General features: G+C 47.5%; 6 protein-coding genes across 6 annotated transcripts; 5 read left to right on the top strand and 1 right to left on the bottom strand.

Moving 5' to 3' along the window:
• Positions 1-8: 8 nt before the first annotated feature.
• EDB82DRAFT_510655 (uncharacterized protein) lies at positions 9-987 on the top strand. The gene has a single exon (XM_025729291.2). The coding sequence runs from the start codon at positions 63-65 to the stop codon at positions 864-866; it is 804 nt and encodes a 267-aa protein (XP_025583573.1). The 5' UTR covers positions 9-62; the 3' UTR covers positions 867-987.
• Positions 988-1,028: 41 nt separating this feature from the next.
• On the bottom strand, positions 1,029-4,321 carry EDB82DRAFT_560313 (P-loop containing nucleoside triphosphate hydrolase protein; the record flags this gene model as incomplete). The annotated part of the gene is made up of 5 exons (XM_065609733.1): positions 1,029-2,474; positions 2,529-3,350; positions 3,400-3,468; positions 3,502-3,661; positions 3,738-4,321. 5 exons carry the CDS (start codon positions 4,319-4,321, stop codon positions 1,029-1,031), a joined length of 3,081 nt encoding a protein of 1,026 aa, XP_065464336.1.
• A 1,197-nt stretch (positions 4,322-5,518) lies between these two features.
• On the top strand, positions 5,519-6,675 carry EDB82DRAFT_560307 (uncharacterized protein; the record flags this gene model as incomplete). Its single annotated transcript, XM_025729293.2, has 2 exons — positions 5,519-5,954; positions 6,017-6,675. 2 exons carry the CDS (start codon positions 5,519-5,521, stop codon positions 6,673-6,675), a joined length of 1,095 nt encoding a protein of 364 aa, XP_025583575.2.
• A 429-nt stretch (positions 6,676-7,104) lies between these two features.
• EDB82DRAFT_282232 (uncharacterized protein) lies at positions 7,105-7,700 on the top strand. Its single transcript, XM_065607385.1, has one exon. It carries the CDS (start codon positions 7,319-7,321, stop codon positions 7,619-7,621), a length of 303 nt encoding a protein of 100 aa, XP_065464335.1. The 5' UTR covers positions 7,105-7,318; the 3' UTR covers positions 7,622-7,700.
• A 1,605-nt stretch (positions 7,701-9,305) lies between these two features.
• EDB82DRAFT_466392 (uncharacterized protein) lies at positions 9,306-10,814 on the top strand (the record flags this gene model as incomplete). Its single annotated transcript, XM_025729295.2, has 3 exons — positions 9,306-9,401; positions 9,578-9,678; positions 9,716-10,814. 3 exons carry the CDS (start codon positions 9,306-9,308, stop codon positions 10,668-10,670), a joined length of 1,152 nt encoding a protein of 383 aa, XP_025583577.2. The 3' UTR covers positions 10,671-10,814.
• A 990-nt stretch (positions 10,815-11,804) lies between these two features.
• On the top strand, positions 11,805-13,551 carry EDB82DRAFT_510648 (uncharacterized protein). Its single transcript, XM_025729296.2, has 2 exons — positions 11,805-12,276; positions 12,331-13,551. Exons 1-2 carry the CDS (start codon positions 12,192-12,194, stop codon positions 13,377-13,379), a joined length of 1,134 nt encoding a protein of 377 aa, XP_025583578.1. The 5' UTR covers positions 11,805-12,191; the 3' UTR covers positions 13,380-13,551.
• Positions 13,552-13,557: the final 6 nt, after the last annotated feature.

Below are 13,557 nucleotides of genomic sequence, written 5' to 3'. Positions count from 1 at the left end.
AAGAGGATAAGAGAACAACAAGTTCAATGCCGTAGTATCATTTCAGATCAATTAATGCAATCATGGGTCGTCATAACTTACAGTATCCCAAAGACTCCGTCAATACCATCAAACGGTACAAAGTCCACGGAGTGTATGATCTCGAAACTGTCCATAGTATCGTCAACACATGTCCAATCCTTCATGTCTCATTCAATTCACCTTCCCAACCATTCCCAGTCGTTCTGCCAATGATAGGGCAGCTGGGATCATTCGACCGACCCAGTGCTGATCTGGGCGACCCCTTGGAGCTTTATCTACATGGCTACGTATCTTCGAGAATAATGAACCTCGCCCAGTCCTCAACAGTCGACGGAGAAGAGGTCCAAGGAATGCCAGTCTGTGTCGCAGCATCTCATGTCGACGGACTTGTCTTGACTCTGGCAACTTTTTCGCACAACTACAACTATCGCTCCGCAATGCTCTTCGGATACGCAACCACCGTGAAGTCAGACGAAGAGAAGCTGTATGCTATGGAACTGATATCCAACAGTGTGGTGACTGATCGATGGAGACATACCCGTCAGCCACCTTTGGCATCGGAAATGCAAAGCACCAACATCTTGAAGGTCAAAATTGTCTCGGCAAGTGCCAAGATCAGCGCGGGTTCGACCACAGATGACAAAAGTGACATGGAAAACAATGAACTGGTTAACTCGACATGGACAGGAGTGTTGCCGGTGTATCAAACAATTGGGGATCCCATCCCAGGACCGTACAACACAGCCCAAGTTCCTGATCATGTTGGCAATTTCGTGACGGATACAAACGATGAACGAAAGCAAAGATCTTTGAGGGCGGCAGAGGGTGAGAGACGGGCATCTTAGGTAGATATCATGACAACGATCAGTAAACCCTTCATCCCGATACTATTTTGAGTTCAATATTCTGAACCAGTTGGCTAGTTACATTATAGTGAACCCCTCCAAAATACACTTATAATCCTCAATCATCTTGAACATGTAGCGCCGCCGATGCCTCGGCATCTATCAGACCTTTCTCCCGCGTCGACCTCGACCAGAACGGTTTTGATGACGAGAGCGGTTTTGATCCCGAGGCTTCCAACGACTGTCGGGGCCGTAATTCTCATCGCCTCTCATTTGTACAATCCGTCCACTGGCTCGAATCATGCGGAATACATGCTCGAACACTGCTGGGTTTATTCGTGCCTCTTTCTCCTGCGCCTCCTCCTCATCAGGGGGCGGGTTGGGCCTCGTGTTGATGTCCCCAAAGATCAAAAGGCTTGATCGTTGGCGCGTCAATGCGACGTTAAGGCTACGCTCTTCTGCGACAAACAGCGGACCTGTTTTTGCGTCAACACACAGAGCTAGCACAACGATTTGGGCTTCGCGGCCCTGGAACTTGTTAAACGTAGTCAACTCCACACCCTCAAGCACTGGTTCCTCTCTAAACCTTTTAGCAATTGCCCCACGGCTTGCTCGGTACGGAGTCAGAACGACGATGTCTTCAGGAGGCAGCTCTAGCTCACAGATCATCTTGACGAGAAACTCCGCAATAACGTCAGCTTGTCGTGGGTTGAGTCGGGAAAGGCTGTCTTCGTATTCCCTGCATGGACAATTGACACAGTGGAAGAAAACTGGCTGTAGTGTATTTTCGGGGGAGGACGGGATGCGATGCTCAGCTTTGAGATACTCCTCAACTTTAAGTCCAAGACTAAAGTTGGTCGGGTGGCATGAGGGACTGTAGGTGAAATGGGACATCAGACTCTCGTAAACTGCGTGCAATGAGAGATCAAACAATCCCTCCGCCATCCGATGCTGCGTATACAAATGGAACACTGGCCATCCGAGATGGATAAACCACGACAGCCAAGAAACTATTGCAAATTTGGCAAATCGATTGGTAGGAACACGGTCTGAAAGAAACAAAGTTCTGTCTTGGCGTCTGTCGTGTTTGCTCTGGTTTCCTTGAAGCAACTCAAAGGCAGTTGTTAGGTTTGGGGCAAGCTGTTTCGGATCCCCGATGGCAATCATGGGTCGAGGTGTGTTGCCATATACTAATAATCCATCAGAACAAAACATCGTCGCCGCCTCGTCAAAAACAACCGCTCGAGCTTTTGTGTCGTTGAAGCACCGATAGATCGAGGAAGCAGAAGTTGCGGGGGTGGTTGCGACAACATTCGCACACCCAACGACGAGTTTCATTAACTGGATCAGGGTTTTTTTGTGCGAATCCTGTGTGATAATGCGTTCGTAGTCGGAAGGAGACTTAATTCCTTTGGCAAGTCTTACCAGTTGTTGGAAAGGTAAAAGTTCAGAGTCATTTGAAGACGGCGCAACAAGTGCACTCAATCTCTGGTGAAGATCCCGAAGCTCGATGTTGTTGTCCGCATCTAATTGTGGTACTCTTTCTGATCCCAATACGCGCATTGTCCACCAGCACAAGGAGTGACTGAATTTCCAAGGAGACGGATTCTAGATATCGTCCTTGAAGGGTTTGCCAAACAAAGCCATTGTGCAGTTCTCGACCTCGATACTGAGACTGTATCCCCTCAATAACATGAGGCGCTTGACATGGTTTTTGGGCAGCGTTCTGGTGATCGCCTCAGTCATGCTATCGATACGTTCGATGATGTTGTCCGTGGCACCATTGGAGGCTGCAGCAACGTACACATGATTGATGAATTTGTTGAAACACATGAGTATAACAACAATCGAGGCAAGATGGGATTTCCCAGTCCCAGGGGGGCCAGATACTAGCCCAAGACCAAGATATAGCTTACCAAAATATTGCTGTACCCTTTCCCTGTCATCCTCGAAAACATGATTCAGACAGGCATCTCGGACATCGGTTGGGATGCCTCCGAAAATGTCAAACGAAGGAAGTCGAACATCGGTGCCCTGCTTCTGTAACGACCAGAAACCATTGCCGGTGACCAACTCTTTGAATATTGCCTGTCTGCGGGGGTTGCGGGTATCTGCCTCCATCACTGAGGGCGAGATCGCCTGGCTGCTCAGTCTGTTGATTGCGGACACTCGTAGTTCTTCGTGACGGAGATTCAAATGGCAGCGAAATGTCACGGTGCTCTTTTTCAAGTCCTTGCCCGTGCGTGGGTACTTCGGATAGCTAGAAGGACAAAACTTGTGGCCGCGCGAGTTCTCCTCTGGGCGCGTCAGGAGTAGCGCAATTCGACGGTTGAGATCCACTCCGCGAAGATGGTCCGATGTAGCAATTGTCAGATGGAAAGCTTCCCAAGTTACACTCCAGGTCGCTGATGGCTTGAAGGTTACCTCCAGCTTGCAGGCGTCTCCCCAAACCGCGCGACGGGCTGCGCGCCAATGCTTAGGCTCCTGTTCCGAAGTGTTAGATACCACCGGTTTATAGAAATAATTTACTCACAAATAGGTTGTCGGGTTCAAGCAAGCAAACGAATTCGGTTGTCCTGTCCACGGATTCTTCGCCGATTCTCTAAATCAGGCATGGCAACTCCATCTCTGCAACCTCTTCTAGAGCAGCGTTGAAGTGCCAAACGTCCTGAACATGCATTTGGGTTAACGCTGTATCCCTCTCGTTTGCGTTCTCAAAGCGAACTCGAGGGTAGAACGCATGACCTATGAGTTCGGGAACTTGCTCTCCATACCGGGCCATATCCCAGGTGTGCCTGTGAAATAAAACCAGCATCAGTGAAAATGAAAGGGGCAAACAGAGAGGATTGAAGCAATGGCTTGAGCACTCACACTTCTCCGTAGCCAAACTTCTCTGGCTTTCGGGGGGCTTCCAGGCCTGAGATAATGTGACCGATTTGTGTCTCGTTGATGAGAATGGTGAATTCACTCCGCTGGAGGACTTCGGAGAGACTTGCAACTCCACAAATCTGGGTATCTTGGTTGACATATCCATCGACCGTCGCGTCCAAGCCGTGGAAAGGAGTCCCGAAGCCGGTAATTCGAGATCTGCAAGGCTCATCGGGCGTGGAAGTGAATGTAACTATGCGAAAATCTTCCGCCTCGTCACTATCCACCAAAACCTTAAAGGCGTTTGTCTCATCGTCGTTCAGTTGGCGGACGTCAGCGCTGGAGCCACGAAGATCGATCGAAACATGATGAAGGGTAGAAGGTTTCATTCCGAGGTCTCGACTGTACCAAGCCCATACACTGCAGTCAGCATCTCGTGGAAACGATAGGCGAATGCCCTCAAGGGTAAGATTGACAAAAATGGATTCTTCAGTGATAGAAGGCGAGGGAATGCACCCCCAACCACCTTCCTTCGAAGGATCGGGGATCAACAACGTGCATCGGACCTGCTTCGAAGGCTTGGCCATGGTGAAAGATGCTGATGTTGAAGGAGGAAGGTGGGCAACCCAGATGCGAGGTGGGAGTTGTGAAGAAAAGAAGAGGGAAAGGAGATGAGGGTGGGAGAAAGGGAAGGAAATAAATAGAGTGGGTTTCCCCTCTCTGATTCAGGCAGCAGCTCTGATTCACAAGCAACTGTGATCATGAGGGGGTGCAAAAATTAAGCAAAGGCAGTTCAAACTTTTAGACTGACAGTTGCTGGCACTGCGAGTGGCCCAGCTACCGATCTCCTCCGTTTCTTTGGCCCATCACCAGCAGGTAACTCGTAGATCTTCAACGGTACATTGTAGGTGTATTCTTGTCATATTATTCTACGGCATCCTGGATATCAATCTCTTCTAAATGATACGTCTTGTCCAGCACATCTGTATATAGGTCATGGATATTCTCCTGGAACTGCTCATGCATTCGTCGGGTTAGAGATGTCATCACGCTCCTACTCAGAAACTCTGATTTTCTCTTCTTACTCTTCTTCCAGTTGTGGCTCACAAAAATACATTTGCATTCGTACTTCCCTTCAGCTGTAAACTCATTAACATTAGCATGTCTGCACGGCCTGCTCGTTTAGTATTATGTTTTCTTCGGTCGAGTGAGACATTTATCCGTATTGATAAGAATAAACTTCTTCTCTAGAGGCTTCTTCCATCACATCTGATTTGTTGGTACCTTAAAGTGCTCTCCCTTGTCAGTCACCAACACTCGGATGTCAATTGAACAGAAGTCTCATGTGAGAAAAATGACAGCTGGCTGAGCTGCATAACAATTACAAAGGAGTTCAGGGGAAATAACAGTGCGTCTTATTTCCTTTCAGCTGTCTTCCACAAGCCACAGCAGGATCTGCAGCAAAGAATGTCACTCAAGGGAAGGTTCAAGACATGCAGTGTTGAAGACACGAAAAAATATTAGAGTTGGTGCATTAAAGAACAGCCTATTTAGAAGTGTCTCAAACTCCCTTGATTTCCGTTAGTGCAAGGAAATTGTTGTAGGTAAGGGATGCGTATAATAGGGAGGGATAAGCTATATCTTAACCCCCTCGAACTCATTCTTCCTAACCTGAACGTCCTGTCATCTTTCAGGACAATCAGACTTTTTCCTATCGCCAACCATCGCCGACTTCCAACAACCTGCCGTTGGTCTTTTGAAGTGCTAAAGCCGTTCATGACTTGATGGCTGCCATTATGGGCTTCCTATATCTGCGTCGGGGTAAGAGGCAGAGAGGCCTTCTACTCGCCCTCGGTATCCTGGTATCGTTTGGGCTGATCGTGCACTATCGGTCATTGTTTTATTCTCCATCACCTAGTAGAGACCTGCTTCTATCAGCAAAGCTACTAGCAGCAGAAGATACGCCACAGATAATGCAACAACTATGGAAGCCTCTACTTCACGATCTCAATGCTACACACTTCATCACGAAAGAAGGTTATCGCTACACGATTGCAGAAGGCAACCATCGCTGGGAATCGCCTTTGAAGAAAAGGTTGCTCATTCTAGACGTGGACACTCGGCTTGACAGAGGCGCTGGCGCTGTTACGAACAAATCACCCTTATCTCCCAGTGAATTAACAGGGAGGTCAGGTGGCATGATGAACCACTACCTCTACGGTACATTATCTCTCTATTTATTTTCGCTGGTAGCAGACTTCTAACACATCTCTTCTCGACAGCTATGATTCACGGTTATGACTATCAATTCATCCGAGCTCCCGACTATTACAACCGCCATGGAACATGGGTAAAGGTGCCTATGATCAAACAGGCACTTGAGAGTTATGAAACCGTAGTCTTTCTCGATGCCGATGCTGTCTTTGTGTATCCCGAACTTCCCCTAGAATGGTTAATGAGTCTATGGAACATAACAGACAAGACCCTTGTCGCCATGGCTAACGATCCAGATACACCAAAAAATCGTGATGCACAAGGCACAGTGATGATGAACACGGGCTTTATCATCGCTCGACAAAGCGACCGGACCCAAGACTTATTTCATGATTGGAATCAGTGTCCGACCGACACGAAATATAAAGGTTGTCAAAGGTGGATGAAGGATTGGGCACACGAGCAGGCAGCGTTTTCGAACCATGTCCGCTACGACTATAATTCAACAGATGAAGTGCGCAAGATTCCGCGTATGGACGGAAATGGAGGCAATGGGGTTTTTGTTCGTCATAATTGGTTTCATAAGGATTCTCCTGCAAATGATTTGCGAGAGCTACTTCTCGATATACTGGTAAAACGGATACAAGCAGGTTTTCACCATGAGCAGAATCAGTTCCTAGATGCAAGTCATTATACGCATCGATTTAATAAACTTGACAGTTGGTAGAAATGGATATATTATAGATAATTGATCCCATTCATTTTCTTACGGGGTCCCAGTGGCTTTGAGATGCGAATGTAAACAAACGAGATGTGCAGAAATAATGCACAATCCCGTGTGTTCGTTCTATGACGATCCAAAACCACCGTTAAAGTTCGACGCCTTTGCATCTTCCCTTCACCTCCATTCCTCCATTCTAAGCAGCACAAAAGCGGATTAGCCCCCTGCAATTATTGCGAGGAATCGTCGTTAGTTCAATACTGGTCTTACAATCCAGGACCCTTTTCATCAAAATGCCAAGAACGGTTCAACGCTCAACTCGCCACATTTCCCAAAACTCGGAAGTCTTTAATCTCGAGAATGTCATCCAACTATCGTGACTAGCCAGTCCGAGCGCCACAAGATCAACGACCCTCAAATCCACCTCTTCTGATCAATCCGAGTCATTGCCGCCACATGGAAGCCATCGAAACCCTTGCTAGACTAGAATAAAGTTCAGCGCGAATCGCTTAGCGTCGTTGATCTCCAACGGTAGATCCAAATAAGTCCACGGCCGAAAAGCTTAGCCTTTTTCCCTTTAAACAGTCGCCTTTTGGCTATTTCTTGATTTCTCCAATTCCTACACAATGCTTGACCTTGTTTCCATGTCATGTGGAATGCAACAGGTCCCGACTCGAATCGAAATGCTCCTCCGGGGGTTGTCCCTGATTACAACCACCCGGAGGATGTATACTGGACGCTCAATATCGTTTTGACTGTCATTTGTGTATTTTTTGTTACAGCTTTCTTTCTTGTACGAGTTTATGTCAAACGTACGATTAATCGCAATATAGGGGTTGAAGATTGTACGTACAAAGTCTGTATGATGACCAAGCTGACAATTGTAGGGACATGTTTAGTAGCGTTTGTACGACAGCCTTCTATTGTCGGTCGGTTCTTGCTAACTTCTTAGTTCTGTGTAATTATGTACTGTACAACAGTTTTGATGAGTATGTACATCTTTCTCAATGTCTACTCTGCTGACAAGATAGTGGCCCGATATGGAGCAGGTTATCATGCTTGGGAGATACGCAAACCGGAATACTACAATTGGCTCAAGGCAAGTCAAGTCACCTTACACTTTAAGGCTCACCTAACATTTCCAGTGGTTCTATGCCAGTACCGTTGTGTATATCCCCGCCTCCTTCTTCACCAAAGCGACCATCCTCCTCCTCATGGCACGAGTCTTTGCCGTCGAACCACGAGTCTCCAAGGGAATCCGAATATTCATCTGGGCATTACTAGTCGCATACATCCCGATCCAGATTTTGCGAATCGTCAATTGTTATCCTATCCGAACATATTGGGATCCGAAAGTCCACAACGCCCATTGCCTCAACCAGCGAAAGATATTCTTTTCGGATTTATCGCTATCAATCGTTACCGATCTCTTAATTCTTCTCGTACCGATACCGTTGACATGCCAACTTAATTTGTCTGTCGGGAAGAGAATCAAGATTGTGTTGCTTCTGGGAGCTGGAGGGATTGCGACAGCTCTGACAGTCTTCCGAGTGGCGAAAGCGGTTGACTTTCTCAACTCTGACGACATTACTGTGGATTATACTCCAATTGCCATTCTAACGTATGTTTCAATCTAACATGTCTGGCTCTTGTCTAACGTATCCAGGAATCTTGAAATCACCATTGGATTCGTTTGCGCCTGTTTACCTTCACTCAATTTGTTAATTGAACATCATATTCGAAAACGAAGACGACAACGACAAACCCAAACCGACGGCCGTGATCGATCACGAGCTTCCATGATTAAAAGACATTTCAGATGGATGAGTTCTACCACACATACACCCCCACAACCATCTCGCCCTACGAATCAACCTTCAGATGGAATGATTGATCTGGATGTGGAAATGGCCATGTTAACAGGTCAACCTGTACGATTACGATCAGAGAGATTGAGTAGTACCGAGTCTCTAGGACTTCGACCACTCGACCATCGACCTAATTCGGGAGACGGAAGACGGGAGGGATGGTTATCCCAAGATCAGGACGACCAAGACGAGTTGCAGGATAGTAAGTTTATCATGAAGATGGTGCAAGATTCGAGAGCTAGGGCGGAAGAAGGAGCGAAGGAATCTTGGTGTCCAGTCTGGGACGGACCTAGAGATCCTTTGGCAAGTCATGGGAGTTGGAAGTATAGCATACGGACGCATTGACGGAGTTTTGTTTAAAAGTTGCATGAAGACACCCAATAGACTTGTATACGTACCTATTTGTTGACCCCAGGTTTGACTTGGTCGGTGTATCGGTCTTTAACTTTGCAGTCCTTGACTGTACTTGTCTCTACTGTAACCAGGAGTGGGCATTCATGCTTCTGAAAATATCGGCCTCTAGGCAGGCGACTGGCCATTATGAGGCACCTGCCTATTTCCATACCCATTCGCACGATGTGAACTGCGGTGGCTCCTTCACCACTCGTGCCTTCCGTTTGTATGCACACTCTCTCTTTTACCTCGACTCGCTCCAACGCAACTTTTCCTCCTCCAACTTCTTTACTTGCAACTCTTCGACTTCTCCCAACACATTCTTTCATCTCCATCTTCATTTCTACTATCATTCCTTTATCCTTCGAGCCGATCATGGGTTCTCATCATTCAAACGTTGTATTTAATGATCCCCCGGCTTTTCCCTTCCCCCCAACACAGCCAGTCAATGTACACTCCTCGACAGAGCTAGTTGAGAAAGAATCCCCGACACGGCCAGTTGATAATCGCTCCTCTTCTGACAAGATTGGAAAATGGATGTCTCTAGAGAAAGATGGTTCATCCCAAAACCTTTCAGCCGAGACTTGTTGTTGCCCATGTGTCGCCTACGGCCGCACCATGATGCGCTTAGATGAAGCCACTGACAGAAGAAACGGCATCTACGAGACTCGGGAGAAACACTAGGAGTCTCCAATCTACCCTGTCTTTTCGACGGATTGTTGTTTTTTTGCTTCCTGCTGTTTTCCTCGTAAGTTTCCTGTGTGTGTATTGAACCCATCTAACAGCTCAGTTTATGGTTATTTGATCACCGACCTTCGATACGAGATCCGAGAATTCTATGGCATCGATGGAAATGAGAACCGAGACTGTTTTGCAGGATGCTGCAAGCCTTGTAGTACTCTGATTCAGATGGAAAACGAAATCATAGGAAGAGAAAAGTGTCGAAAGCCCAGTGACGCCAGTGGGTATACTTCTCATCCTCCAATGAAGTCACCAGCGGGTTCTTCAAGCTCGTCTTCAAACGTCTGTAGCAAGCCACCATCTCCTGATACAGAGCGCGACGAATGCCTTCCGTGCATCCCTGAAGATCAATCCGAGAAATGTCCTTCGACTCCAATCAGCCGCCGTAGCAGCAAGAAACGAGAGAAGTCAATTGCCTTGGACCCAGTTGCACCAACCGATGCGACACTTCTTCATATTCACGACCTTGGCAAAGACCAAACTGTGCCGGCCCTTCATGTTCACGGTAACCACTGGTTAAGCAACGATACGACAGACCCAATTGAGCCAGCCCTTCATCTTCACGGGAACCACAGGTTAAGCAAAGATTCGACTACTCTATCCTATCCACCCTCGATTCACCAACTTCGAACCGATACTAAGGCACCGGCCAGTCCGCCTGCAGTTCTCCGGCACGATCTTTTCAACGATGTCCAGACATCTGCCATTCAACGAAGCAATCATGACCTTGGCCTCGACCTAGTCAAGACATCTGCTATTCAACACAGCAATCATAACCTTGGCTTCGACCAAGTCAATACCTATCGAGCCAGTCCAGAACATCAAATTTACCATGATGAGACCGTCCCAGGCGCGTTCCCTGCATCATCTCACGATTTAGTCGAAGACCTAACCAGGAACCAGGCCAGATCAGCTCAACCACATGGACTTGAGGAGGAAGATGAGGTTGCAAGTAGGCCAACAAACTTTGGAGCACGCCATCTTTACGACGATAAATGACTGGGCCAGAAGTTCGAAAGCAAGGAAAGGCAGTAAAGGATAAAGCATCACTATGAAACACCTCAGACACGACCGTATTATTAGTACTTGTTAGAAGCAGCTAATAGAGATATTTGGTTATATTTCTGCGGCCTTAATTGTGATAACGTATGCGGCCTTGGCTAATGGCAACTAATGCGAGTCGGCAATATTTATTGAGAGGCAGGTCACACTGAGGCAATGCTGCATGGTGCTGTGTAACCTGTCGCCTGTAAGAGGGCTGGTCAGAGCCAGCGTCAAATTAATGTGGTAGACTCTACTCTGTATGGATAAGCAAGCAAGGCAATCTGTCATAATGGCAACACCGTCGATCCTGTCTCATTCCCAGCCTCCAGGTCGCAGTTTATTGCATTAGTTAGAGCGGCACTGCACTTACAAGTATCATGGGGAGGGGTTACAACACGGACACGACGCGAGTTCGCGGATGGCCTGACCTTTTTAATAGAAACACTCGATCCGATAGTTACACTTTGCAGGGGTTTGTTAGTGGAGTTTGATGATCTGGTTGGCGATCAAGTATTGTCAGGGATTAGCTAAAGGACCAATTATCTGTCGAAACTAATCATGTTGTGATAAGACGGCCGCATACAAGTGACCATGGGACAACAGACAATGTGACTTTGACGGATATTTACAGCTATTCAGGAGATGTTGACGGGAGAGATGCTCAGAGACGGATAGAAGTCTACTACATAGTAGATACACGACACGGTAGACTGGTAGACTATTTGATGAGAAAGAGATGAATATCCTCCCTTGCATCTAGCTGCATCTGACTACATCTGGTACATCTAGTGCATCTGCCTTGCATACAGGCGCTAGACACTTGGTAGGCATGGACGCGACGATTGGGTACGATGTAAGAAACTGGGTTGACGCTTGTGGAGTTTTAGCTCATGTCCCACAAGGCCAAGGTTTTGAAGCAAGTGAACGAATCATCAAGAGGATACTTGGGCGGTGACGAGTGATACGAACATGGGCGCGTCCATTAATTGAGGTGAGGGGAAGCTCAAGTCCATCAACCTGAGGCATCAATCTGGTGGTCAATCGAAGTCAATGCTTTTCTCCAGCAAAAGCAAATCATTTCATTTCTTCGTCTCGTCATTAAACACGAGAGATCGCGATACCAGCATTCTTCCTCCCTTGATTCCCTGTAAAATCCACTAAAAGTTTATAGTTTCAGTGGTCTTCCCCCACTGGCACGTCCATCTCACGTTCACGTCGGGTCCAAGGCACGGAATACGCCCACTTTCGCGCTCAACTGCACTGGCCGGGGTCCTCCCTTAAACCCGGCATCTCCCTCCACGCGCGACCCTCCCGCACCAAAAACCCACCTTTGGCACCTCTTTTCTACCCGCTCCTCTCCCACTTTTGCCTTCATCATCTATCATCCTCCTCCTCATTCACACGTTGCTTTGCTTTGCTTTGCTTTGGGTTCACGCGATAAACAATAAACAAGAAACAACCCTCCACTCCTAAACCATGGCGACCGTTACACGTCAACCGTTTGCTCCTCTTGATGGGTCCAGACTTCAATCCCTCACAAGTATTAAGAATAGGCAAAATGGTAGGTGGAGATGGACGCCCGTTTGATCGTCATCACTAACCTTCCCATCATCAGCTGCTCCTTCTACAGCTGGCAAACGAAAGGCTGAACTACTTGATACCGACGACTTCGAAAATGTTGATCCTTCAGCTTTTGCCAAACGATCCAAGGGATCAAAAGACTTGACCAAGGATATTCTCAAACCATCGGCTTTTGTCCTCAAGACTCCATCTCTACCTGCTCTACCCGCTCCCTCTCCAATCCCCAGTCGCCTCAGTCCAACCAAATCTTCCCGTCGCACTCTTCAACCAAAGTCTCCTGCAAAGACAAACGGCATCTCAAAGTCCTCTCCCATTCATGCTACTCCCGCTGGTCGATCCCCTACCCGAACCAAACGATCATCTGGTCTTGGACCAAGCCGACGACGCACTCTTGGACGTATTGATCCTCCTACTCTTCTCGGCGCTGCCGCTCCCTTTTCTCTCGATGCTGCTCTCAAGGGTACCATCCCTGGATATGGCGCCAAGTCGGCACCACCTCCTAAGGAACCTGTCCTACCAGTGCCAGACATGAAGGCTAGCTGGTTCTTTGAGATTCACGAAGATACACCCGAACAAGAAATGACCAACCTTCTTCAACACAGCACATGTACACTCGACATTTCATCCGACGAGGAAAGCGAACGCAAGCGCAACAGAGATCGCGCTGAAGGTCGCGACAAGGAGAATGTTCCTCCTCCTGATGACGTATCCCAAACTCGTCGCTCACCCCGAGCTGACGACATGGTGGTGGAGAAGGAACGCGTGGCATTGGGAGAAATGAACACTGCCGACTTTTACGCTGAAGGATGCGATGAGACATCAGTCATCATTGTTCCAGAAGATGAGCCAGAAAGCAGCCTTCCGGAATTAAGCACCATTCCAGAGTCAAGTCTAGAGTCTCTCGAGCCTAGCAACCTGCCAGAGTTGGAGACAATCGCTACACAACAAGATATTGATAACCTCATGGCCAAGCCTACAGAAGGAACATCAAAAGCTGCTGTTTTGGAACCTATCGAAGGAACAGGGGAAAGTTTTGAGTTGTGGGAAAGCGGTAGTGCACATGACGAAGACGCAACTTCATGAGAATATGGTACGAGTATATGGAATAATGGGTAACGGTAACGGACAATGATGGACATGCGAGCATGGCGTTGGATTGGATTCTCTTCTGGCAGGCTACCAAGCGCTGGAGTTCTGTTTAATTGTTTGGTTACTTTTTGTGTTTGAATCTCAATTGATCAAGTCTAAAAACTGACGTTGT

This window comes from Fusarium venenatum (assembly GCF_020744135.1).
Source record: "Fusarium venenatum strain MPI-CAGE-CH-0201 chromosome Unknown EDB82scaffold_3, whole genome shotgun sequence".
Lineage (NCBI taxonomy): Eukaryota > Fungi > Ascomycota > Sordariomycetes > Hypocreales > Nectriaceae > Fusarium > Fusarium venenatum.
Note: the sequence above shows the minus strand (reverse complement) of the source record. Positions and strands in the feature narration are given on the sequence as shown.